This window comes from Nomascus leucogenys, chromosome 3, assembly GCF_006542625.1.
Source record: "Nomascus leucogenys isolate Asia chromosome 3, Asia_NLE_v1, whole genome shotgun sequence".
NCBI lineage: Eukaryota > Metazoa > Chordata > Mammalia > Primates > Hylobatidae > Nomascus > Nomascus leucogenys.
In genome coordinates this window covers 114,542,578-114,570,404 of record NC_044383.1, presented here as the reverse complement: position 1 = coordinate 114,570,404, position 27,827 = coordinate 114,542,578, and the positions used below count along the sequence as shown (strand labels likewise).

General features: G+C 35.3%; 1 protein-coding gene across 10 annotated transcripts in view; it reads left to right on the top strand.

Annotated features, from left to right (window-relative positions):
* PTPRK (protein tyrosine phosphatase receptor type K) overlaps positions 1–27,827 on the top strand; it is a 554,088-nt gene that overhangs the window by 176,915 nt on the left and 349,346 nt on the right. For all 10 annotated transcript variants that reach the window (XM_030809659.1, XM_030809654.1, XM_030809655.1 and 7 more), the window contains exon 3: positions 21,422–21,693. In XM_030809659.1, coding sequence (XP_030665519.1) covers positions 21,422–21,693 — 272 coding nt within the window. The remainder of the gene's footprint in view (positions 1–21,421; positions 21,694–27,827) is intronic.

The window sequence follows — 27,827 nt, the reverse complement described above, 5'->3', positions numbered from 1 at the left end:
AATTCCTCATTCGAATGGAGTTAATAGAACTTTAACGGTGCTATAGAGTTAACCTTTATGAATTTTTTTTATTTAAATGCATTCATCTTCTAGTTCTTTATTTTATTTTTTGTCTTTAAATGCTAGAAAGCCTTGTGATACTCTTATTAATGGTAACAAACTATCTATTGATTCTTTTTTCTTTTCTTTTCTTTTCTTTCTTTTTTTTTTTTTTTTTTTTTTTTGAGATGGAGTTTCACTCTTGTTACCCAGGCTGGAGTGCAATGACGCGATCTTGGCTCACCGCAACCTCCACCTTCCGGGTTCAAGCGATTCTCCTGCCTCAGCCTCCAGAGTAGCTGGGATTACAGGCACCCACTGCCACGCCCGGCTAATTTTTGTATTTTTAGTAGAAACAGTGTCTCACCATGTTGGCCAGGCTGGTCTTGAACTCCTGACCTCGGGTGATCCACCTGCCTTGGCCTCCCAAAGTGCTGGGACAGGCGTGAGCCACCATGCCTGGCCGAATCTTTTTTATTCTCATATAGACGTATATATATCATCTGTCTTACTGTATTATGATATCCAGAACAACATTAAATAAAAAGATAGTAGACATCTTTTGTATGTTCTTGATTCTAAAAGAAATACTTGTGAATTTTCACCAATGAAAATGTTGACTAATACAGATTTTGGTAGCTGTACTTTTTCAGAATAAGAAGGATTTAATTCAGGCAGTCTCTACCCACCCCACCCAAAAAAGTTTCTTCTTTGAAAATTTTCTGTAATAAACCTGTTCTTTAATTTTTAAATTGTTTTTTTAAGAAATGAGGCCTTGCTATGTTGCCCAGGCTGGATTCAAACTCCTGGGCTCAAGTGATCCTCCTACCTCAGGCTCTTAAGTAGCTGAGACTACAGGTGTGTGCTACTATGCATGGCTTAAATCTGTTCTTTAAAAAAAAAATTGTAGATATTTCTTTTGAATTTATAATACTTTTTCCCTTGGCTCTACCATTTTAATTTTGTTCACAATTTAGATTTCTATTTTGTTTTAAAAGTGAGAATCAATTTACAATACACTTTTATATAATTTATGAAAACGTATTAGAGATCCAGCACACTGCTATTCAGGGTGGTGATGGGACAGAGGTATAACTACATAATGAGCCTTTTTTTTTTTTTTTTTTGTCATAACTGTGTTTAGTTTAAATACTTCAATACTGAGATAAATAACCAGTAGCTGGCTTTAATCCTCCTTGGATCTGGCTTAGTAGGCAATTACAGTTGACTGTCTCTATTCACAATTTTTTATAGAATTGGCTTTTGGGGCTTTGGTGAGGTAGAGTAGGCACTTATAGAAACCTTGGTCTTTGTAACAAGTAGAAGCTGCCTTCATGTTACTAATTATTATTTAATTTCTATAACTTAAAAAAATTTTTTTGGTGCTGAAACCTGGGATCTATTTTCTCTTCTCTTCTCTTTTTTGAGATGGGGTCTCACTCTGTCGCCCAGGCTTGAGTGCAGTGGTGAGATCTTGGCTCACTGCAACCTCTGCCTCCCGGGCTCAGACAATTCTTCTGCCTCAGCCTCCTAAGTAGCTGGGATTACCAGCGTGTGCCGCTACGCCCAGCTAATTTTTGTATTTTTAGTAGAGATGGGGTTTCACCATGTTGTCCAGGCTGGTCTCGAACTCCTGACCTCAGGTGATCCGCCAGCCTTGGCCTCTTAAAGTGCTGGGATTACAGGCGTGAGCTACTGCGCCTGGCCGTATATAGCTTCTTATGCCTTCCATTGTTATGCAAATAATTTGAAGTTACTTATCACTAAGATAATTGGCCACATAGCAAAGAGAAATAAGGAAAAATGACTGTTGAGCTGTAGGAATGCAAACAAAATTAAAAAATCAAGTCCATGACAAATAAACCTGTATTCTCCAGGCAGTAAGGCCTACGTTGCTGTTCTAGTTGAACCTTAAATGAGATACTAAGCTTCCTGGTAATCAACTTGAAAAGGAATCATATAATTAATTATTTAATTTTCACTTTACTTTTTTAAGGGCAGGAAAGCCTTTCCTAGCATCAAGTTCTAAAGCTGCAGGCAAAGACAAAGGCATAGAAAATAAAGTGATGGTTCTTTACATGTTTTAAGGGGGTGAATATCTTGAAGCATCTTTTTGAAAAAATGTTTTTCTTCAGAAAAATTAAAGAAAATTATGGATTTTCTTTCACAAAAATTAATCTAGGCCTGTGTAGACATGATTTTATTCCAATGTACCTTTTGGACTTAGTCTTTTCTTAATCTACAGTTATTGGTATTGTGTGTGACAAATTCTCTTTGAGTCTGAGTTTATTACTAAGTGAGTGAAGGAAATGCTTTTCAAACTACAGTGTGAATGCAGAATTATCTGAGTTATATGAGGCTTTTTGAAAAAATTACATATTTTTATCTTTCTGAGTCTAAAATTAATATACATATACTTAAGATAATTATTTCTTAATCATTGAGAAATAATTCAGAAGCATTATTTGCATTTGTGTTTATGTTACATCTGCTAAGTGAAAGGACGAATTGTATCACATTTTAGAGTACATATAGAAAAAAAAAACAAACGTGGCAAATAACACATACCATAAGCATGCAAAATTTATAATAAGCTGTGAAATACTAGTTGACATCATATTGATGTTTTTAAAGCACAGATATTGTGCAGTTCCTGATTTCGTACATATTAAATTGGAAAAGTTTACTAACAATAAATATAGTAAATATACAGAGAACTGTTTTTATTAAGCAGATTTAAACTTTTCCTGTTATTTTGGAATGTACTATTAAATTTATTCTATCAAAAGCATGGATCAGTGGCTAAAAGTTAATATTAAAGAAAAATAACAAAAATTATGATGACATTAACTCAAGTGATGTTTCATTATGATCAAAACCAAAAGAATCAAACCTAAAAGTGAAATGTAAAATATAAAACAAAGAGGTACCTATTTGCCACTCTTAAATCTATTTGCATTTTTGGTTCCACAAAACACCATTTTATATTAAATAACAAATGATGTTAATTTAAACTGTATTGATTTTATACATTTGTTTTATGAGTAAACTTATGGTATGTTAATACTCAGATATTTATCTGTGCAGAGTTCAACTTAACACTGAGGTCTGTGAGAAAGTTTTCTTTTTCAAAGCTTGGGATTTTACTCATGTTTGAGAAACATTGAATTAGGAGTTTACCCTTAAACTCTAAACTCTTTCATGCCCATAGGGAATTAACAGAGCGTGCTTTCTTGTACATTTAGAGGTTGTTAAAGCTTACCCAGTTGCTGGGTCTGCTAGAATGGGGGGATTCCATAAGGAAATCAGTTTACTGAGACTGGTGTCTGAAAGAAATCTTCCTCAACAGAGAAAGTCTTGAAGCCCTGTCTGGTTGCCATGTTTATGCTGTGGGCCATATGGTTATATTCTGAGAGTTTGAACCAGTGAACTCTTAGCTATTTTAAAAAATTTGATAGAGATCCAAGAAATGGTTTACACTTAGACAAAATGACTTATTTTAGGAGGCTGTTTTAGCCACTGGAGAACTCCAATGCTTCTTGAAGTTCTCAGTGAATCTTTTTAGTTTGTCTAAGAATCAGATTCCTTAGATTTCTGCATCTTCTTTTTGCTTAGCTCCTTAACAGCTTGACCCTCTTTCACCACCACTCTCTTTTACTGGTTTTATTTTGGATAGGGGTGGGGTGATGGTAGTAATTTTGACCTTTGGATTTTAGTCCAAATATTGATTCTGGGCAACTAGAACAGTGGCCAAAACTACCTCTCTTACTCACCCTAAGAAACTTGGTTGTGGGACTACTGCTACTTATAAAAGAAGAATCAGATGTCCTGTGGTATTATTGATGTCCCTTGTGGGACCTTTTCTAAGTCTAAATAAGTCCTTAGGGTCAAGCTGTTTCTGGAAGCCTGGCAGAAAGTTTATCTGCAGCAATTTGTCACCATGAACTTACTTGTTAGACACTCATTTATTTACTTATGTTCATTTTCTTAGGTACAGAAGGATATTTTTTTTCTGTGTTCCAGGAAGCAATTTTTGCCAAAGCTACTGTGGAGAGGAAAATTGTGATTGTGTTTCAATCACAATTAGTTCCAATTTTGCCTCTCCAGATACATATGTGTGTTGTAGCAGCTTGTCAGTTTTTTCTTCCCCAAAACACATTGTCTTTTAAGTTGAATGCTGATCAGGATAAATATACAACACACTCAAAGGGGAATTTTGGTCTTATATTTGGGAAAAATACATTAGTAGATGGCTACTCAGATTCAAGATGTGTTTAGTGAGGGTCAAGAGGTGAATATGCTTCAGATACCTGAATTAGTTACATGGGCTTGTTAGTGCAAGATTAAATGGCTTGAATTTAACTGCCAATAGAGTCTGTTGTGGGTTCCTGGAAGTCACCCAAATTGTTAATCACTATTGAAATAACATATTGGTAAAAAATAAGAAAATTTATAATTGTAAAAGTTAGCTGTGTAAGTTAGAAGTTTAGAATGAATTTCATTTCCCTTGTCCTCTGTAGTATTTTAGTGAAAAAAGGTTTGTAATCAGATTGCTACATTCCATGCTCCATAATAAAATACAGAGCAGCACTATTTTGATAAAGTAAGTTTACTCGGTTATATTTTATTTATAAAATATTTAAGATTTTTTTGAAAACTTTTCAAAAGCAAAAAACATAGTAGCATTATGGGATTTATATGTGTAAATGCATATGTAGATGATTTACAAGTATGTTTGTAGCATCTTTGCTGGGATGTCTCAACAAAATTAATGCCTTCCCTTCATTAGATAGTATTTGTTATTTTTGTTTATGGCAGTTTTTCCTATATTTGGTGAATCTCTTGCCTTATGAGTTTTTATGGCCCCAGAAAGAAGTAAAACACTCACCTTTTCAGCCATCCTTAACTAGGACATCAACAGGTGACCAAATCACAATTCAGAATACCTGTAAGAACATTGATTAGGAAGCTGTTGAGTAGGAGGAGGCATCATAAAGATTTCCTTCTGCAGAGAGGGGAAGCATAGACTTCTAGGGGCAGGAAAGCACAGGACCCAGCCTGAGTGTTGGGAGAATGTTGTCTGCACCCAGCAGTAGGTCTCCACTGGTGGATATACTTGTGTTATTATTCGGGCTTCCTAATGTTCTTTAATACTTTTTTCTGGTTGTTTTTGTTGAAAGTGATACTGTGGATTCTGCTCTTTACATTGAAGAAGTTGAACTGATCTTTCTCCCAGTCTTGATCTTCATCCAGTGTACCATGGCTCAGGGAATGGCACTGCTATATATTTGGGTATAGTAACAAGAAATATAGTTGTATATTCTGGATACCTGTCTCTTGTATATGCTATGCATCACCAATTTTGCTGTTTTTACCTCCTGTATAGGTCTTGATTGGCTGCTTCACATCACCTCCATCATCTATTACTATAATTAAAAACATTTTTCCTCTATTGACTGCCGCAGCTACTATCTTCCTGGTCTCCCATACCTATTTTGCTTACCACCCTATCACTCATATGTTTTATACATTGTGGCCAGAGTTATTTGCCAAAAAGAAAATCTGACATATGATAGCAACCTTCTTCTCATTCAGCTTAAATCTTTTCTGTGTTTAACTATAACATTTAAGATAAAGACAAAACTGTTTATCTTTGCCTGCAAGTCTTGCTTGGTCTGTTTACCTCTTTCATCTCCATTGTCATCTTCCCCATTTTCTCCTCTGCAGCCAAACTTTCAGTCTCTTTTATTTATTATACTTGGCCCTCTTCTAGGTCCTTTGCACAAGTGGTTTATTTTGCTTGAAATGATCTTCCTAATAACTCTCTTTCATTCTTCAGGTCACAGCTCAGACATCACTTTTTCAGAGAGACTTTCTCACCTTCCTGATGAGGTCATATCTCCCCATTACATGATTTCATAGCCAGACTGTCTTGTGTAGAGGTCATCACAGTTTCATTTGACACACATTTCGTTGATGCTTTGATTACTCGTGTGATGCTGCATCCATGCAGAAGAAGCCCCATGAAGGAAAAGTACTGAAATGGTATCTGTTAGAGTACTTCAGATTCATCCTCATGGGTTTTCAGTGCAATTTAAACAATATTTACATCACATGATCCTTTTGCCAATAAACTTCTTGTTCATTTTGATAGGTGGCATAATATAGGAGCTAAGGAAGATAAGTTTAATGTTAGATTCAAATTGAGATCTGAGCAGGTTACTTAACCCTTCTCCACTTCACGTTTTCCTGTACAATATTTAGCACTTTACATATTCAGTAACTTTCTCACTGGAGGATTGGGTGAATTAAATATTTTTACTGTCTTAAGCTATTCTTTTAATTATTTATATGCCAGTAAGTCACCACCAACACTTCCATTGATGGAGTATCAGCTTTCTGTAGATCACTACGCAGAAAGGCCTAATGAAAGGTAATAGCCCTTAAGAAGTTTACTGCCGAGCTTGGAAAATTCTACACATTCTAACAAATACAAAGTGGGCAATGTAAATTTGTTTATTAACTAAAAAGTTGTATAATCAGACAAAAGAGCTTATGAAGAAGGTAGGAATAAAGGTTCTTAGGGGAGAAAAGAGAATACAAGCTTTGCAAGAAGAAGGGGCACACCAGGCAAAAATGCTTATTTTATTATTATTATGAACCATGAACTGTTAATGAGCTATGAGTTCATGCTGGTGGTTCATGGCAAGTTAGCATGGCAAGGTTTTTATGGACCAAGTTTGGGAGGATTTTTGAGCGCCAGATGGAACGTATGATTCTTGCTTGTGCTTGAGCATGCAGTTAATTGCTTCAGCCAAGAGAATTGTGTTGTTACTGGTGAATGTGTGTCACCATCACTGAAGCAATCACTACTAGTTGATGGTGTTTGCAGAGTTTAATCGCTGCTTGTAGGATCATTGTAAAGGAAAAGAAGTTTTTGTTTATTTGTTTGTTTAGTTACAGAAACAGTTCTTAGGGAGATACTTGATAATATTGTAGTTAGAAGAAGAAAATGTTTGAGATATATTCTTGCGTATGGTTATTCTCAAGGGAGAGAAATTTGATCCTGTCTGTATGCTTGAGTTGCATCCATTTAGCTTATGAATGTTAATGAAAACCTGAAAGTATATCACAGCAGTAGATTGAACGATGTGGCAGTGAAATTTTTGAAACTATTGAGTTTCTTCTCTCCTGTAAGAGAAAAATTACCTCCCATTTTCCCAGTGCCTTGGGGTGGGGGAAGGACACCTGTGCTTGATTTTTGGTCTGAAATCTAACTGTTACTTGTTTTGGCTGAAGTTATTTTTTATTTTAGTTTCTACAGTACACCCCAGAGGGAAGCTTTAAAAAATTAGTGTGGGAACTAAAACTCTACAATTTCTCAATGTTTGTGTTTACCCATTGAGCCTTAAGTTAGCATTTATGAAAACATTAAAGTACAATTCTCAGCTGCTCTCAGGGCAAAAAAACACAAAAAACAAAAAACACACTGTTGGAATGGAGGTCACTTGCATCATGCAGCTTTTCTGGTTATGTTTAAAAGGAATGTTTTGTTGAAGGAATATCTTTGGGTGATTGTATTTGCTAAGACAAAGTTGAATTAATTATATGCTACAATCAGAGAAGTATTTGCTTGCTCTTCCTTTCCTCACCGTTGGTCAATGTGGCATTTCATAATTGACCACATGTGTTTTGGCTATTTTTTAAATTTTGTTTTTCAAAATAACTGCATTGCTAGCACTGGAAGTAGAATAGACTATCCCAGAGACCTGGGATATGATTTAATATTATACTTTGCTCAATTATTGGGGACCACTAATTCCATTAAAGCTGCCTTAAGTTAATATCGACTCTGGGGACTATACAAGGGTTTCAAGTTTTTTTTTTCCTTTAAGTATATATTTTATACCAAAACCTTGAGCTATAGTTGATGATCTTGTGACCAAAAGCAACAGTCTCAGAATTTGAGGAGATGACACCATTGGCTTTTACTTTTTTATATCCTAGGATCTCAGTTTCTTTTATTATATTTGTATGGTTTATGAAGCTACTGGTGAGATGAAAAATAAAATAACCCTATTTTCTCTACCACCCTGTTTTCCTCTCTTTTCTCTCATCTCCCCAGAACTTAACATTTTAAAGTGTAAGAACTTATTTCATCTTTTTTTCCTTCTACTACTTGAGCTCTTTTCTTCATTTTGCTATGCCCAGTCTCTCATTTTTTTTGTTGTTGTTATCATTCCCTTTTGCTTTTATTTTCCTTTTCTTGTCTTAGAACCTCTAAGGGAGAACTGTTTCAAACAAGCAGACCGATTTTTGGTTTAGGTGATAGTACTTTGTAAATAAAAAAAATGAAAAGATGTTTTTCCTTTGACAGTTCCCACTTCTGTAATCCTCTCAACAATCCTCTCAAACAGTGCTTTTATTATATCTAAGACATTTATCTGTTCCAGGCCTCAGATTTTCATCAGTAAAATAGTAGAGAGGAGACATGGTGGAAAGTGACAGAACGTGGCTGTTAATTTAGGCCTCTGACTTCAGAGCCTGAATTCTTAACCATTTCTTTTGTTTGTTTGTTTTCTGTTTTTGAGACAGTGTCTCACTCTGTCGCCCAGGCTGAAGTACAGTGGCATGGCTTTGGCTCACTGCAACCTCTGCCTCCCAGGTTCAAGCAATTCTCCTGCCTCAGCCTCCCGAGTAGCTGGGATTACAGGTGCCCGCCACCACGCCTGGCTAATTTTTGTATTTTTAGTAGAGACAGGGTTTCACCATGTTGGCCAGGCTGGTCTTGAACTCCTGACCTCGTGAACAGTCCTCCTCTGCCCCCAAAGTCCGGGAATTACAGGCGTGAGCCACCGCGCCCGGCCTTAACCATTTCATAAACAGGAATATGCTTTTATTTGGGTGATGGGAGATACTATATTTTTCCTTCCTTTTGAATATTTCATGAAGTGTCTTTTATTGTATTAAGAACTTTAGTGGACTTAAAGTTTAATAAAGGAAGAAACTTCTTTGGTGGCCAGTTGAATTGCCCCTGTGACCTGATTATCCTTGTTCCTGAGAACTGAGTTGAAAAACTTTGTTCAATCTGAATTCTTCTCTAATTGATCATTACTTGCCATTTACTTACTCAGGAGCAGTGACCATTGTTACAGTTATAAAACTGAATCCTTATAATTGTTATTAGTTTTGAGTCACAGTAAGGTCTAGTTGTTCTTCATGTACTTCTTGTACTAAAAGTACTTTAGTTTTTCTAGGTTATAGCTGTCTGAAAGGTGGGAACTTTCAGAATAATAGACTAGTTGAGTTGGAAGGAAACTTACATCATTCAGTACAGCTACAGGCATACCTTGTTTTATTGTGCTTTGCCTCATTGTACTTTGCAGATATTGCATGTTTTACAAATTGAACATTTTGGAAATTCTCACAGTATTTCATTTTGTGTAACAAAATATAACATTTTGGTAACTCTCACAGTATTTCATTTTGTGTAACAAAATGTAACATTTTGGTAATTCTCACAATATTTCATACTTTATTATTATTAATTATATCTGTTATGGTGATCTGTGATCAGTGATCTTTGATGTTACTGTTGTAATTTTTTCACGCACCACGAACAGCTCCCGTATAAGATGGTGAGCTTAATTGATAACTGTTGTATGTATTCTGACTGTTCCACCTACCGGCTGTTCCCATCTTTCTTCCTCTCCTCAGCCCTCCCTGTTCTCTGAGACACAACAGTATTGAAATTAAGCCAATTAATAACCCTACGGTGGCCCTTTAATGATCAACTTAAAGGAATAACTGCAGGTCTCTCACTTTAAATCAAAAGCTAAAAATGATTAAGCTTAGTGAGGAAGGCATATCAAAGCTGAGATAGGACAATATCTGGGCCTCTTGTGCCTGTTAGCCAGGTTTCGAATGCAGAGGAAAAGCTCTTGAAGGAAATTGGAAGTGCTACTCCAGTGAACACCCAAATGGTAAGAAAGTGAAACAGCCTTATTGCTGACATGGAGAAAGTTTTAGTAGTCTAGATAGGAGATTAAACCAGCCACAGCATTCCCTTAAGCCAAAGCCTAATCCAGAACAAGGCCCTCAACATTGAGGCAAGACCCTCTACTAGCAAAAAGATAACAACTTGCCGAAGGCTCAGATGATTGTTAGCATTTTTTTTTTTTAGCAATAAACGATTCTAAAATTAAGGTATATATTTTATATACCTTATATACCTTTTTTAGACATGATGCTATTGCACACTTAATAGACTACAGTATTGTATAAACACAACTTTAATATACAGTGGGAAACAAAAAATAAAAATTTGGTACCTTCAGATATAATGTGACTACCGAGTAGAATGTTTTGACTTTGAGAATATTCATTTACATGGAAATCATAGACGTGTTGTGCACTCATTCTCTTTAGACCTTCAGTTCTGGTCTTTAATGTTTAACAGTGTTGAAGTATATCCAGACAACAGGTGGGATGTTAGCATGATTTTTAGTCTTCAGGCAATTTCCAGGGAATACAGGCCACACTACCTTCTCTTACCTTTAATTGTTCATTTCAATCTTGGATCATTTGAAAGGGTGAGTGATGATTACAAAATTGACCACAAGACAAAAACTTTATTGCCTTTTGGGTCATGTAACTGATTATTTTCTCTTAAGTTGCTTTTCTTTTTAGCATCTACTTCTCAAAACTTTTCACTACTATGTAACATAAAAGCTATGCAGGTTGGATAGCTGTAGGAGAGTGCCATGATTTCAGAAATTGGAAAAATCTTAAAACAAGAGTTCTTAAACTTAGATCTATGAGTCCTTTGAAATTGTTGGTGAAGTAAGTGTGTGTGTTTCTTGGAGTGGGCGCTGAGGCAACAATACCTTAAATTTACTTCAGATTTCAAAGAAAGAGTGAGAGGGAGGGTTAAAGAGGAATAGGAAGGATAGGACTGAGAAAGAGGCCTGACTCACATTGGGATGAAAGGGAAAGGTAGAGTTGTGAAGGGAAGGGTTAAGAAAGGTTATGAAGGTTAAGTGCCATTAAGTTGGAAGTTTTTAAGTGTACCCCCCTTTAACATTGTCATCTCATTTTTAAACTTCGAAAGTATTCTCTTCATACATTTTCTAGTTTTATTTTCTTTACTGTTTGGTGGAAGAAGGAATGAGTATGTCCAAAGGAACAAGTATTGGGGACCCATCTATTCCTCTCGTCAGTGTGCCTTCGCACATCATGGAGGTAGTCTCATTTAGTCCGCACACCGGACCTCAGTGGGGTGGGCACTTCAAGATGAGGAAACAAGACAGAGAGGGGTTAAATTATTTGCCCAGGATAGACAAGTAAATAGATGTGTAGGAAGTAGGGAAAATTGGAGTCCTGGAAGGTACTGGAAAGGAAATCAAAACCTATTATAAAATTAGCCACTTTTAAATAGGAAACAGATGGTACTAATCCTTTTAACAATTTATGACATAGGTTTCCTATGTCATAAAGATGAAACTGGAAATTTTGTTCATCAAAGTAATGGCCAAGTACTTGCTTTTTGTCTCCTTAAGATGTAGTAGGGGAGGGGGATTGAACTATAGAACAATTCTTGGCCAGGTTTCTAAATCTTAATGTGTAGCATAGCAGGTAAATTCCATGAGGACACCCACTTCCTAAGAAGGAGAAATGTGCTACTTTCTACTGAAACTTTCATTTTAGTTTTTTTATGTTGCCTGAAGGTTTTTAGAAGCTATTATCTGAAATCCATACATTTTTCTATTTTCAAATGTAAACTGGCTACCTAGAACAAATACAAAGCACTTCCTCAGAGATCAAGAGAAATTTTATCCTTCGGACTGTGAAGGAAAAAGGTTTATATTTTTACAAGGCAATGGGAGGGACATGTTAGGGAGACTAAAGTTGTTGGAAGTAGACTCCTGCAAAGATGCAAATTCAGTTCATTTGTTTTGGAGTTTGGGGGACAAGTTTACTTTTTCTAACTTTTTCTGACATTTTGTAATATTTGCCTCATACTGTCTTAGAAACAAACTTTGTGATGTAGGGGATAGACTTCATTAGAAGAGAAACATCCATCTTAAGAAATAACAGAATGTAAAAGCTCGAGGAATTAAAAATAGATTGTACAAAAAGTGATGGCACTGATGTCCGTCTAACCAAATTAATGGAATATTTTAGGATTATTCTCAAGATTGAAAATTTTGCTTATTATTATTTCAAATTTTACTCTTTTTTTTCTCTTTGACTATCTTTGAAAAAAAAAATACTTAAAAAAATATTTTTGCTTACCTTCAGTGGAGCTTGCCAAGTTTACAGGTTACACAGTCCCTCTGTTAGGGGCTGGCGAGGCCAAAGAGGTTTCTAATCTTAAAAAGCTTGCAATAGGTTTTTGGGGATGCACAGACAGATATGGTATATTTTGTGCATAAAAGAGCATTATGTAAGTGCTATGGGAATGCAGGGCAGGAAGCACAAATAGATAGTTGTCCGACTTTTTTATAAAATATCCAACTTCAAACTGAATACTCCAGACCTTGTTCTACATTTTTGGATGAACAACATACATGAAATCCCAACATTTCATGGAGTTTTTCAATTAAGTAAACAAATAAATTCAGTAAGTGGAAAATGCTATAAAGGAAATAATAAAAAGTGATATGTTAGAAAGAACCCTGGAAGGAACTACTTTATTTAACAGACCTAGGAATGCTTCACCAATAGATGAATGATGAAAATCAGCCAGCTGAGGACAGAGCATTTCAAACAGAGGAAGGTCCAGTGCATGGAGACTGAGACAAGCATAAGCTTAGTTTTTTTTTTTTTTTTTTTCTTCAGAAAAAAGCCCATTGTATCTGAAATATCTTACGTAAGGGAAGAGAGGTGTAAGAAATAATGTTGGAGAGGAAGGCAGGCACCAGATCATATTGAAGCTGAGGGGTGGGGCTAAAGAGTTTGGATTTTATTCTCAATGCAATGTGAGTATGAGACAGATTTAAAAAAATTAACCTGGCTGCATATCAGAAACGATTGTAGGGCTGCTAGTGTGGAAATCATAAAACTTGCTAGGATTCCATTCTATTTGGACAAATTACCTGCAAGGTAATAGGAGTTTGGTAAAACTAGTGAATATGAAGAGACATGAATGGATTGAGGAGAGAACTTGAAAGTAGGAACAATGAGAATTGCTAGTTAATTAAAAGAGGGAAGTGAAGGAAGGGGAAAAATCAAACTGATTCCTAGTTTGATTACTGAGTCCTTAGTTTTAATAATTGGTTATATTTGTTGCCACTTAATCAGATGAAAAAATATGGTGGTGGGAGAAGAGGCTTGAAAAAAGGAAATGAAAAGATGAAAGATATGAAAAGGAGGGTAATGGCATTGCCTTCAGCACAAAGGTAATAGCAACAGAAATACTTAGAGAGATTAATTTTATAACAAAGAAAAAAAATACCCCAGATGGGCTGAGACCCAAATCATGATTTCACTTGTCACTCTTCTTTCTACTTAGAGATCCTGATTATTGCTTCTTAAGCTGTCTGGGCATGAAGCAATATTATTGTATAGTGTCTTTAGTTTTTTTACACCAACAGTTTCTGGCATGTTCTTTGTTACTACTGGGAAAATCTCACTCAGTGCCAAGAGCTAGCTGTTTGGCACAGTGCATTGGTGCTTTGGTAGCTATTCAAGATGGTCTTCAGAACACATAAAAATACTTTTCTTATGAGGATAGAATATTACTTAGTCCTCCGTACTCTTCTGCTCATACATAACAATCTGATTCTCTGATGGTGGGAGACTAGAGTGGAAGAAAACCCTTTGTGACGGTTAATTTTATGTGTCAATTAGACTCAGCGATAGGGTGCCCGGATATTAGGTTAAACATTATTTCTAGGTGTGTGTGTGTGTGTGTGTTTCTGGATGTGATTAACATTTGAAATGGTACACTGAATAAAGCAGATAGCCCTCCCCAATGTGGGTGGGCCTCATCCAATCGCTTGAAGTACTGAGTTGAATAAGGAGTAAGAATTCCCCCTGTGTCTGTTTACAAGCTGGGACATCAGTCTCCTGCCTTTGGACTTGGACTCAGATTGGAACTTACACCAATGGCTCTCCTGGTTATTGGACTCAGACTTGGACTTGAACTGGAATTTATACCATTGACTCTCCTGTTTCTCAGGCCTTTGGGCTCAGATTGGAATTATACCATCAGCTCTCCTGTCCTGAGTCTGGACTTCTCAGCTTCCACAATCATATGAGCCTATTCCTTATAATATTTTGTGTGTGTGTGTGTGTGTGTGTGTGTGTGTGTGTGTGTGTGTGTTTATCTATATATTCCTTTTTTCTGGAGAACCCTGACTAATATATCCTTTGTACTAGGGTAGAAAATTTCAACTTTTTTCATCTTCATTCTTCAGACATCCAACACTCTGGGTGAAGGATTTTGTTTTCTAACTGATTTTATAGAGTACATCTTTATACCCTGCAGAGACTGAATGAGTGAAGTAGACTCGACATAAATAAAAGCACTAATAATGTTCTCATTAGAGCAGAGCGATAAAAAGATTTATGTATATTAAAATATAGGGTTCTCTACATGTGATCCAAAGATCTCTGTAGACCCTCATACTCTTTCAGGTGATCCGTGAGGTCAAAATTGTTTATCAATAACACTGAGATATAGTTTTCCTTTTTTCTCTTTCATTTTCTCATGAATAAATAGAAGAATTTCTCAGAGGTTACATGATGTATGATAATACAACAGATTGAAAGATGAAGTAAAAATGAGAATCTAATTGTCTTCTATTGAGACAGGTACTAAAGAGATTTGTAAAAAGTAAAACAATGCTTATTACTTCTTACTGTCTTTTTGTTTATTTTGGGAAATGGTTATTTTTCATGAAAATATGATAGTAAATTATGAGATCATTGCCAATCTTAAATTATTATTTTTGAAATTTTTCCATTTTAATTTCTAATATGGCCAATATTGACATAATTCAGAAACAAAAGCTGCTTGATATCCTTAATATCACAAGTATAAAGGGGTCCTGAGACTAAAACATTTGAGAACCTTTGTTCTAATAGAAGGTTTCTTATCTATACCAGCGTGACTCTGACAAATACATTAAATATGTACTTCCAAACATTACACTCTTTCATTAAATCCTTATGTTTGGAAGCAGCATAAACTAGTTTCATTTGTTTTTCTTTTTGTTGTTGTTTTGACATTTTCTGGTAATTTATCTCACATATAGTTAGAGCTAGTGCTGCCTCAATTGTTCATGTTATTAACTAGTGTCTTTGTCTCCTCATTCAATTGGTAATCTAACTAATAAAGTAACAAGTATTTATTAGACTTCTACTGTATGCAAAGCCTTTGTTAGATAGGGTGCTAGTTATCAATTTATTGCCCCGGAGCTTAAAATTTGTCCTTCATTACCTGCTCTGTGATAGTAGCACTTGACCCTTTAAGCGGTTCTGCTTTACAGCTGGCACAGTGTTAAGCTTTGTCAGTAGAGGGCACTGGAGAGACACTTAAGAAAGAAGGATCATCTATTCTTGGTTGAATTGTGATCCTAAGTTTGTTTTTTCTTGGTGGTACTGCACAGTGGACAGAGATGTGTGCATGTAGCAGACGTAGTCCCTCAGTGAGCTTGTAGCACCAAACCTGGACTGGTGACTGCCTTGCTGTGGCACACACATACCCCAGGCCTCATGCCACTCTCCTGCAGGGAGAATGTGTCCTGTTTCCCTTGCTTCCCTAGAGCAGGACCGGCTCTGGCCTGAGTGATCCAGCAGACGACCATCCTGTGAGCAGCAACTGTACCTTCCTTAAGGAAATCTGATTCTCAGCAACCTCCCCTGTCTATGTTGGTTTCTTTCTTGGGTACTTTGATTATTCTTTAAGGTTTTCTTCACAGCTTTAAAGTTTCTACCTTCTTATAGGTAGTAATTCTTTATATTACATTTTCACTGTTAAATTTACTGTGTGGCTTCTCTCTTCTGGTTGGACTCTGAATAAGTCAGGTGCTTTCTAAGAGAACATAATTACCCTTCTGAGGTTGACAAATGATATCCCAGTAAATTAAAATTGGCACAAAAGCAGTGTATAACTGGGGGCCGGAATCAGACATTTAGAAACTGTGAGACAGTTTGAGGAAAGAAAACTGGCATGATGTGTTGAGAAAATAGTGAGGGGTCTGTCAGACTGGAGAAGGTGGTTTGTGAAGAGAAGTGGGAGGTAAAATGACCAGTTACTTTGGGATAAGATCATGGAAAGTTGTGAATGCTAAGCAAAGAAATTGAAATTTTGCTTTTAGTTTATAGGGCACATTCAACAGATTTTGAATAAGAACTGACAATACAAATATTATGTTAGTGTACTAAAGTATACCAACACATACATATATAAAGGAGTTTTAGAAGAAAGTATGGAAATCTATTTATCATTAATTATTTTCTTTGCTATTAATCCAGTTTCCCATGTAAATATCTTATTCATAGAAGTGTAGCTTAAAGATAAAAAATAATTAATGCATAAAATCCATAGGGCATTACATATTCATCTATACAGTAGATTATGTTATTTTCCTTGGCTATTCTTTTTAGTAAAAACCGTCATTTGTTTTAAGTCTTCTCTGCCTTTCTCTTTTTTAATGAATTGGAATAAGAAGTACTCAATTTTTGTATTGTGTTTTTTGAAATATTTAATTATTTATAGGATCCTATAAATACAAATAGGATTTATTTTTAAAAGATTAAAAAATCCCACTTTTGTTTATTTACTAAGTATTTATCATTATTCATTTGATTTTCCTCTAGTAAGATAGTATTCATGTAGTCTCTGTTTTAATAAAAAAGTGCAAATCTAGTGCCTATTCATTATAGAACTCTCAGAAACTGTACATATGCAAAAACTTTTTTGAAAACCTAGAAGACAATTATAGCCCACCAGATAATATACTGTTAAGATTTTGCTACATATTTTTCCAGTCATATGTACAAGTAAGTGTATGTGTGTGCATATGTGAATATACGCACATTTACAGAGATATAATTATTTAACACAAATGTGTATTTTTCATAAGTGGGTTTAATATTTTATAACCTGCATATTTTACTTAACATATTGTAAATATCTTCCATAAAATGTTTTAAAATAATATTATTCTTAATGACTGCATTATTGTTCATTAAATTGATTTGCCATAATTTTGCAAATTACTGATTATTGAATATTGAGAATACTTAATTTTTCTCCGTTTTAAATAGTGTAATGAGTTAGGCATCTTTTAAAGCTGTATCTTTTATACATACCTGATGGTTTATCTAGTATACATTTGTAGACATGGAATTCCCAGATCAGAAGGTATGTATCTCTTTTTTTTAAATATACTTTAAGTTCTGAGATACATATGCAGAATGTGCAGGTTTGTTACATAAGTATACATGTGTCATGGTGGTTTCCTGCACTCATCAACCCGTCATCTACATTAGGTATTTGTCCTTATGCTCTCCCTCCCCTTGCCTCCCAATAGGCCCTGGTGTGTGATGTTCCCGTCTCTGTGTCCATGTGTTCTCATTGTTCAATTCCCACTTATGAGTGAGAAAATGTGGTGTTTGGTTTTCTGTTCTTGTGATAGTTTGCTGAGAATTATGGTTTTCAACTTCATCCATGTCCCTGCAAAGGACATGAACTCATCCTTTTTTATGGCTGCACAGTATTCCATGGTGTATGTGCCACATTTTCTTTATCAGTCTACCATTGATGGGCATTTGGGTTGGTTCCAAGTCTTTGCTATTGTGAATAGTGCTGCAATAAACATACGTGTGCCTGTGTCTTTGTAGCAGAATGATTTATAATCTTTGGGTATATACGTAGTAATGGGATTGCCAGGTCAAATGGTATTTCCAGTTCTAGATCGTTTAGGAATCGCCACACTGTCTTCCACAATGGTTGAACTAATTTACACTCCCACCAACAGTGTAAAAACATTCCTATTTCTCCACATCCTCTCCAGCATCTGTTTTTTCTGGACTTTTTAATGATCATCATTCTAACTGGCGTGAGATGGTATCTCATTGTGGTTTTGATTTGCATTTCTCTAATGACCAGTGATGATGACCTTTTTTTCATGTTTGTTGGCTGCATAAATGTCTTCTTTTGAAAAGTGTCTGTTCATATCTTTCACCCACTGTTTAATGGGTTTGTTTTTTTCTTGTAAATTTGTTTAAGTTCCTTGTAGATTCTGAATATTAGTCCCTTGTCAAATGGATAGATTGTAAAAATTTTTTCCCATTCTGTAGGTTGCCTGTTCACTCTGATGGTAGTTTCTTTTGCTGTGCAGAGCTCTTTAGTTTAATTAGATCCCATTTGTCAATTTTGGGTTTTGTTGCAATTGCTTTTGGTGTTTTATTCATGAATATCTCTTAAAGGTCTTTGATGTCAAATTGCTGTCTACAAAGGTTGCACTTAAAACAAACAAACAAAAAGCTTATATAGTTTTCTCTGTCTTGATGATGTATTTGAGAACTCTATTGATCAAGAGACTGTAAGGAATATTTGTAAGGCCACTTTAAAGAAGTTTTAATTAAAAGCTATTACATTGTATGTGTGGGAACGTAGATGTTTTATTAAGCCTTGAGATAACTAAACTCTTGTTAGAAATCTGAGGAATTAGTTAGCTGGTAACAGAACAATCGTAAATAAGCTTAACTTATAAAGTATGAGAGGAGAGTACATATTTTATAATTTCCCAAGTGTAAGGATTGGGAGCCAGTTATCCTGGGAGACTACAGTAGTAATTTTTAGATGTTGATAAGAATAGCACAGTATCTTCCGTGTTTGGGATAATGGAAGGAATCTTGCTTCAGACAGGCAGCTCCCTCCCTAGTGCCTACTGGGTAAATTGCCATTATATCAAGTCAGTAGGCAGAAGGATTTAGATGGCTTTTTGGTGCTAGTGCTTGCTTCTTCCTTTCTGGAACTGTGCAATAAATGCATTATTATTCCAGAGCACTTGGAGAATGTGGCAGTAATCAGGCATTATTGAAAGAGGGCCATTTAGCAGAAACATTCTATAGAGACAAATTATCAACACTATTTTTCTTTATTATTTAACTTGCTTGAAATGCTGAAATAGTGTAGAAAAGCTTTTATTTTGTGACTTTTGTTTTCCTAGTGATCAAATTGATAATGCCTACAAATGAATATACTTTACCCATTCTGTTTCCTTAGTAAGAAAAATAATTATTGTAGCTTAAGAGTACAACTGACTGAAAATTCTTAAATGGTCTTTATAGTAAATATTATGCTATATAATTAAAATGTGACACAAAGCATATTTTTACTCCAAAGCTTATTTTATAATAGGAGAAAATGACTATTAGAAAGCCAATAAATCACTTAGAGATTACTACTTTAAAGTTGACATTCAGAAGCCATAATTGATACAGACCTCTAAAAATAATTTAAATGCACTACTGCCATAATATTCCACTGGGGGCGGGGGGTGGAACTGTTATAGTAGTGGAGAAATAGGCTACAGGTTTGTGAAGGTGCTGAGGCCCAGTAACAAACACTAAGTAACTTATCCAAGATCTCAGGGCTGGTCCTCGTTGAAAGGAATAATCGGTCTGCTATGCAGTGGCGAATCTGAAAGACACCTTGCCAAATCAACCATTGACTTCAGAATGTGAATATAATAAAGAATAGAAACATCCTGCTTCTATAAATTGGATATCCTGTTTAACAATAAAGACATAATTTCTCCAAAATACACACGGACAGTTTATTCTATTAATGTGCCATCTGTGAGACTCAGAAAGAAAGAAAGAGGAAAAAAAAAAAGAATCCTAGCTTATCAGAGAAGATGATAACTAGGAAAAAGAAGTGAACAATAATATCAGCCACTATCACTATGATCTGTTTATTCTGTACTTCGATTATACTGAAGTATTACAGAAATCTTCCCAAAATCTCTCAACCAGAGGGCACCTACCACTCAGTGGCAATTGGTTACATTTGAAATTTGGCTTCTCAAATAGTTGACACCATCCCCTCTGCCATGATTTGCATCTGTTGTTGAGGGTTAACTGAACAAGTTAGACTAGTAGTTATTGAGTGTTTAATGTGTCATGGGCACAAATTTTGGGGAGGGAATGCAGAAGATTGATTACTTTTACATGTTGTCAGGAAGAAAGGGTCAAGTGCAACTCTTATAACACTGAGTTCTGTAACACTACATCTGATATATTTTGGTTAAAATTGCATGCCAGCAAAGAAAAAAGATATTTTACAATAAAATTTGTGTTCCATCTTCTGTGTAATGAATAGGCATATTTGCATTTTTGTGATATGTGTCTTTGTTAAAATCCACAATGACATGAGAACAATTGGTTGTTTTACTGGAGAGTTTTCTGGGACTAAAAGCAGCAGCCCGTTGTTCAAGTCTCATTTTTGTACTTAGTCTCTGTGTGGCCTTTGTCTGCAATGGAGTCTATATGTGAGCTATGAGAGTGGGACTCTTGATGTCTTGTGCCTCTGCATGATAGATAACCACTGACACTTACTAAGTCAAAGGGAATGGAGTAGATTGGTGATTTTAAACTGGGTTTCTTGTAGCTCTATAAGAGTTTAGGGACTTTTACAGAACTGGGGCCAGTAGCAGTGGTGATTAGCTGACACCTTAGTGGGTGAGAGACTCCAACTGGGGAAATCTGCTGTGTCCTGATCCTCAGCTCTAGGCATTTTTAACTTTAGCCCTCATACTGACACTACAAAGTGTCCTCATTCCCTGAACTGAGGTTCAAAGTTAGTATGTTACAAATGATCACATAACTTGTATAAATGATGATCTTCCAATATGAAATTAGAAATGGTTCCATTGTTTGCACTCTAAGCACATCTCCCTGCAATAATATTCTGGATAGTGAAAAATAAAGGTGTACCCTTTATGTAAACCAGGCCAATGATGTATCGCTTTTGTGTGTGTGTGTGTGTGTGTGTGTGTATATATATATATAATAAGACTTGTGTCCAGTAATACTAGAGATTTAGAGTGAGATCTGGATTTGAACCCAGCTTTGAGTGTTACTAATTGTGCCTCAATTTCCTAATTTGTAAAATAGGATAATAACAGGTTGTTGTGGAGACTAAATGAATTAATACATAATGTGTACTTTGAACACTGTCTGTTACCTAGTAAAAATTCAGTTCATCTACGTATTTGATTGATGTATTTCTATGGCTGTGTTCTGGAAAACAGTCTTTTTAACTTAAATTTAATGTTCAGAATGGATTGGCATATTTTTCATTGTTGTATGTTCCCTTTGCTTATATATCTCTTTAGCGTTATTATTTGTAATGTCATTTCAGGTTCCTATATGATAGTGGACTCTTCAGATCACGACCCTGGAGAGAAAGCCAGACTTCAGCTGCCTACAATGAAGGAGAACGACACTCACTGCATTGATTTCAGTTACCTATTATATAGCCAGAAAGGACTGAATCCTGGCACTTTGAACATATTAGTTAGGGTGAATAAAGGACCTCTTGCCAATCCAATTTGGAATGTGACTGGATTCACGGGTAGAGATTGGCTTCGGGCTGAGCTAGCAGTGAGCACCTTTTGGCCCAATGAATATCAGGTAATCACCTGTGCTTTTCTGGTGTATGTTTTGATGTCATCAGATCTCACTATATGTGTAATACATAGATGTCAATATGCATCTCATGGTAATGAGAGATTGCCCTCTTGCCTCCCCCACCCCCATTGTTGGGGAAGTGTCATACATAGATATAAATATGCATCCCATGGTAATGAGAGATTGCCCCTCTTTCTTCCCCACCCTGTTGATGAGGAAGTGTTTGGAGACATTGGCACAAAACCTTCAAACTAGAGAAAATATTTCTACATGTTAAAAAAAATCAAGTTTAGGTCCGCAATTTGTTGGTGATTTGACAAAGAGCTACTTATGGACAGATTCTTTTCTACAGCTTTGTTCAGGAAGAAATAGCCTTTTTGAGTTTATTGTAATCTTCAGACTGGACTGATTTACCGACTTTTTGAAAGTAACATTTGGGAAATAAACGTGATATAGAGTTTCATGAACTATGTTAAGGGGGAGGCATTTTCATTAATTATTTTAATTTTGATTAATTAATTGAATAATTAAATTTTGTCAATTAAATGACATATAAAAATAAGCCAAAAAGGATAAGTTATTCACAAAGCTTTGGATGTTTATTTTAGAAAGATTCATTGAATTATGATTAAATCAGACAATCAATAGTGTCAGTACCTACTTTATGTTTCTATGACTGAGTTTATATGCTCTTAACAAAAAAAAGGTTCATTTACTAGTTTGGAGAGTTTGTTCAGTAACCCTCACTATGAGGTTCAGTCCCTGGATATTGTTATTTCTTTAAAAGGTCAATTTTGTGTTAGACCTTGAGATTTAAACTTTTAAAGGACTTGCTTATTTGTAGTTTATTATAAAGCCTAATGAGAATACATTTATGTAAAATTATATTTTATGATGGTCAGCAAGCAGTATATAAACTAATAGTTTTATTTCTGCCTTTTAAAAATGAATTATTTCTTTAAGTTAGGTTTTTCTTTATTCTTGAAAGGGAAAAAAGAAATGCTTTGCTTTAATTGCTTTGTCTTGAGTTGAGTTTTCTGTTTCATTAAAGCCTCCTACATTGTAGGCATGGTTCCACAGGTAAGATTTTCAGTTCAAGGTTATATGTTTATTGAGTTTTCAATGGATTTTCATTAGGTACTAGTTGATTCTATTATTCCAGAGCATAAGGATGTTTCTCTTCAGTCGGGGAGAGCCATCTGCTTTTTCAGGGTCCACAGCCCCAGGAGGGCTGCATCTATGATATGATAGGTAGGCGGATGGGAGTGTGTGAAACTAATGCTAGAGCACTTGTTGCAAGATCAGTGGGCTCAACTCTGACAAAAGTGGGTTGACGGCTGTCATCTGCCAGGTCACTCTCACAATGCATTATCGTTGTACTGATTTCATGCGAATCTGTCATAGGAGCTTAACGTAGCATTGGAAAGAAGTTCTGATTCAACAGTCAGCCTCCACAAAAAAATTAAAACCCCCAATAAAAATCAATCTAGCACACTCCTTAAAAATATGGGTTTTGAAGTCAGATTGCCTGTATTCAACCCTGTTCACAACTTGTTTCCTGTGTAGATAGTTCTTTAAGGAATCATCAGTTGTGCTTTAAAACAACAACAATAACAACATAGAAGTAACTGTTGATAAATCCAGCAAGTAATATATCTATGACATATTTCTTTTTCCTCGTAACTAAGAAATAACATACATGTAGTTATTTTTTCTAAGTTGTTAAAGATCTATCTTTGAATCATTGATGTTAATAACATTTTCTCATGGCACAGATTACTGTGATGTTAATTCTACTGTTAAGTTACAGTAATTTGAACTGGATTAGTAATTCTTTGTTCAGTCTCATTTTGTATGACAAAACTCCCTTCGTTATATGTGCTTGTGGTGTATTTAAGCAAGAAGTACAAAAAGTGCCTGGGTGAGTTTCAGCCTGGCCAGTGACATCATTTTGGAGATGTTTTGTCAGAGAAAATGATGACTAAATAAATATATGGAACCTATGGGTAAATGTCTCATTGTTGTAGATTAAAATTTGAGCCATAGATAATTTCTTAAGTGATTATTTTGCTCTCACATCTTTTTCCTTAACCTACAAAATTTAATCAATGACAGCAAACAACAGAGTACTTTTTATTCATGTGCTTAGTGCTCAGTAAATTACTTGATGTTTTCATCAATTTAATCATTTAGATTATTAGTTGTACCTGTACATTCGTTATTAGAAACAACCAACATAACATAAACTATATTTGTATGCTTTCTTTCTCTTGGAAAGTAACATGAAAAACATTAAATCTCCCATACATTTTGGTAGCTTTCGAAGTCGAATAAATACCTGTCAAGTGTTTGGTAAGTGCTGTTTTGCTGGCAAAACATGGTGGAATTTTTTGATGGATGTTTTAGGTGCTGATGTGTCTATATTTAAAGAGAAACTCAACTGCTTTAAATACCAGATATTGGAGGCCAGCTTTGAGATTCCATCAGGTTCTTAAAGAATATCCCCATTTTCTTTTATTTTGAAAGCGTGACATTCTTTTCAAGTTTTTTGTTTATTGTAACATCTACTATTAGACACATACTGTGAGGTCACATCATGCTAACTCCTGGGGATACACAGGCAAAGTCCCTTTTCTCATGAAGTTCGCAGTCTAGCTTTGCACTGTAGAAGATAAAAATGTGAATCAGATGTTTTCTCTGCTCTTAAGGAGGCTAGTCCAGATGGGAAATGTGAGATATACATAGATATAACTTGAAATACCATAGTGATGGTTAAATGACATAAGAGAGGTAAATATAAAATGCAGTGAGGAAAGCAAAAACAAAAGATGGTTTGGTTTCTAAAGTAATTTGAAGTAGAAATGAGACCAGAATTCTTTTCTGTCGATTCCTCTATTCCTAGATGCTTTCCACTGTACTGTGTATTTTTCTTAAATCACACTTACTTACAGCCAGCAAATGTAAATTTTGCTTTTTGACATAATCATTGCAGTGATCCACTAACATATAAGGAACAAACTGTTTTTCACCTATGTGTTCAGAACAATCAATGCCTTTTCAGCTTAGTATACTAATTATAGAAATTATCATATTAAATTTGTTTTATTTGCTATGGTTGAAAGATGCTATTCTATGTATTTTATAGGCCACAAATAAGTACTGTAGATTCTTAAATTGATTGCTAAATAGAAGTAAATAGGGAAAACCCTGCAAATCCTCAGGTGTCATCTCCATGCTAAATTTCAGCTGAAGATCAGCATCCCTCTAAAAGCGTAATTTTCTCCACTTGGAAATCTGACCTGTCTTGTATTCATAAAACTAAGTTCTGCTTTGGGATTAAATCCATTACTTTCTTACTGAACAGTGAGGTTGTTACTAAATGAGGCAGGCAGACGTATGTAACTTGCAAAACTATTAGTGGAAACCTAATCTGCTGTTTTCCATTAACTGGGTGCACATCATTAATCACAAAAATGATGCGTGATGAAAACTACAGGGGTTTGGCCAGAAATTGGAATGTGATAATATAGCAGAAAGTGCCTTTTTCTCCCCCAATACATGGAGAAACAAACACAATTTTTGCAATGCATTTTCTTCTTAACATTTTCCATTGGTTTGAAAAAAAATGTAAGAATTGACAGGCATGAGACTTTCTGTTTTTGTCTCCTTTTAAAAGGGTTATATTAATGTATATTATATTGATATTTTGGCAGTAGAAAGATTGTTATACTCCAGAGATTCCACTGGCTTTGGATCTGAAAAGATTGGGGCTTAAACCAAGTGACCGTCTTTACTTGAATAAAAAGCCTCTAAAAGATTGATCTTCAGGCACAGTGGACTGTGTAAGAAGAACATACTCATGAACCATCCAGGCAAAGAGTAAAAAGAGGAGATGTCCCTCCTCTGTCATAGCTCTCAGAACTCTTCCAATTTTTTTGCTGATCTGCATTCATCCATATAGAGACCCACTTTAGAAAGGCAAGCAGCAGGATTTTTTTTCTCTAGATATATCATATAGAGGTAACTTCCTGCATAAGCATTGTAAGTGACTCTGCTCATGATCTTGTATAGCAGTGTTGTGGATATTGTTTGTTGTCTATTTATTAGTTATTCTCCTAGCTGTCTTCCATAGTGGCAGGAGTTCCAACCAGCTTACTTGCTTTCCCAGCTTCTTTGTAGGTAAGGATGGCTATATGTGACACAGTTCTGGTCAATTAGTTAGGAAGGAGAGTCTGCCAGGAAACTTCTGGGAAAGATGTTCCTCCCTGATAATAAAGAGTGTTGCTGTATGAGAACATGGCTCTTGGTGCCATTGTGGTCATTTTGTAATTGCGAGGAAGGAAATAGCTGACAAACTGAGGGTGACAGAAGAAGGCATTCAAGGAGCCTGGGTCCTATTCTCAAAATAATAATAATAAAACTATTGTTTAAAGAATTTTTAGATGACTATTCTCCTGTGCAGCCAAAAGCATTGTTATACATCATGTTGTGTCTTAAGCTTTCAAGCAATACTACCTATGAGCACATACTATTTGTGGATAGCACATATAAGACATATGGCAGAATTTAAAAAATATATATCTACCAATGAATGAAGCAGTTTTTATTTTTCAATCTAGTTGGAGAGAGAAGACATAAACCGGGCTGTAAGACAGTGGATCACTGACTAAAGCGGCTAGACAGGAAGGAAGGAAAGATGATCTATTGGTTCTACTGTGTGTGGGATACTAGGCTGGATACTTTCATGTTTGTCATCTTTTATTTGTATTAATATTTGCACGTGTGCTAAGTAAATGTTTCTTACCTTCATGCAGAGTTGAAGTTGTTCTTATTTAGTGGTGGAGCAATATTATCTCCCATTTTTTGTCTTTAGTAAAATAGTATGATTTTTATGAGTTTGGTCTTTAGCTGTATCAGTGACTTCTGAAGTTAGCCACAACTAGATAGACTTATTTTAGTTACGGCAACAGGATTTACCTAACATGGTCATTGTGGCTTATTTTTACACTGGCAAAATACCTTTTATTTGATAGGCTATTAACAAAGCATCTTTGCTGCTGCTTTTTAATCTTCACGATTCTCTTTGTTGCAAACAGAGTACCCCAAATGTGTTGGAAAGGCCCTCATATTATTATAGTCAATTATTATTGTTTTCTTAAAGCTTAGAACCCTTGAAGGTGACTTCTCTCTGGTTCCTGATGGTGATTTGCTTTTAGTACAAAATGTCTGCTCTACTTTGACTTTAAATAGTTGTTGTTGATTCATTGATGAAACTTATGGTTGTGTAAATAAATTTTAACCGATGAACAAAAGAGTGCTGCTAGTTAACAGAACAATTAATGTAAACATGTGACAAGCCTCTTTTTATTCTGCTCAGTCATACCTGCTTTTATGTAGGGTGGTGGGAGCTGCCACAGTACCCTTCATTGTTTCTTTTGAGAAATACTTCCATAAATTAGTTCAATTTCCTTTCAGTAACTGATTGAAAAATAATGAGCGGTCAGGAGGAATAAGCATTGTTTGTTCAATGCATGATTTTTTCTTACTTCGGACTTTGTTTTATCTAAGGGGAATGAGGAAGACAGATGCTAAAAGGAGCAGTGGAAGAGATGCCAGTTCTTTGCTTATGTACTCAACTAGCACTCACTTTGGTTTGCTGAATCTGAAAAAATACATTTCTGATTTCTTGTTTTGCATACTTCTTTATTAATTATTTAGCGTACATTGAACAGACAGATAAATGTGAGAACCCTTTCCTTCTAATCAGTTTCATGATGTTTCTGACAAGGCTATACTGTTTCATATAATACATGACAAATAGATAACAATTTAAAATTATTTTTTTCTTCAATTATGTTGTCTGCAGACTTTGATAGTTAATTGGAATTGGTCTAGTTTTTAGGGCTTTCCAGTTTTTGAACAACTAGAATTTCTGTGTGAACTCTGTCCATTTTAATTTCAAAGACTGATTTTTCTTTACTTCAGTCGGTATATAATATGTGAACAAAATATTGGTGTTATAAGGGACAAACAAAAACGAATATGTTTTTTATCTAAAATTTAACTTTTGTGCTGTGGTGATTTCAATTTCAATTCCTAGAAAACAAATACGTTTTTCATTTGAGAGAATGTGGGAA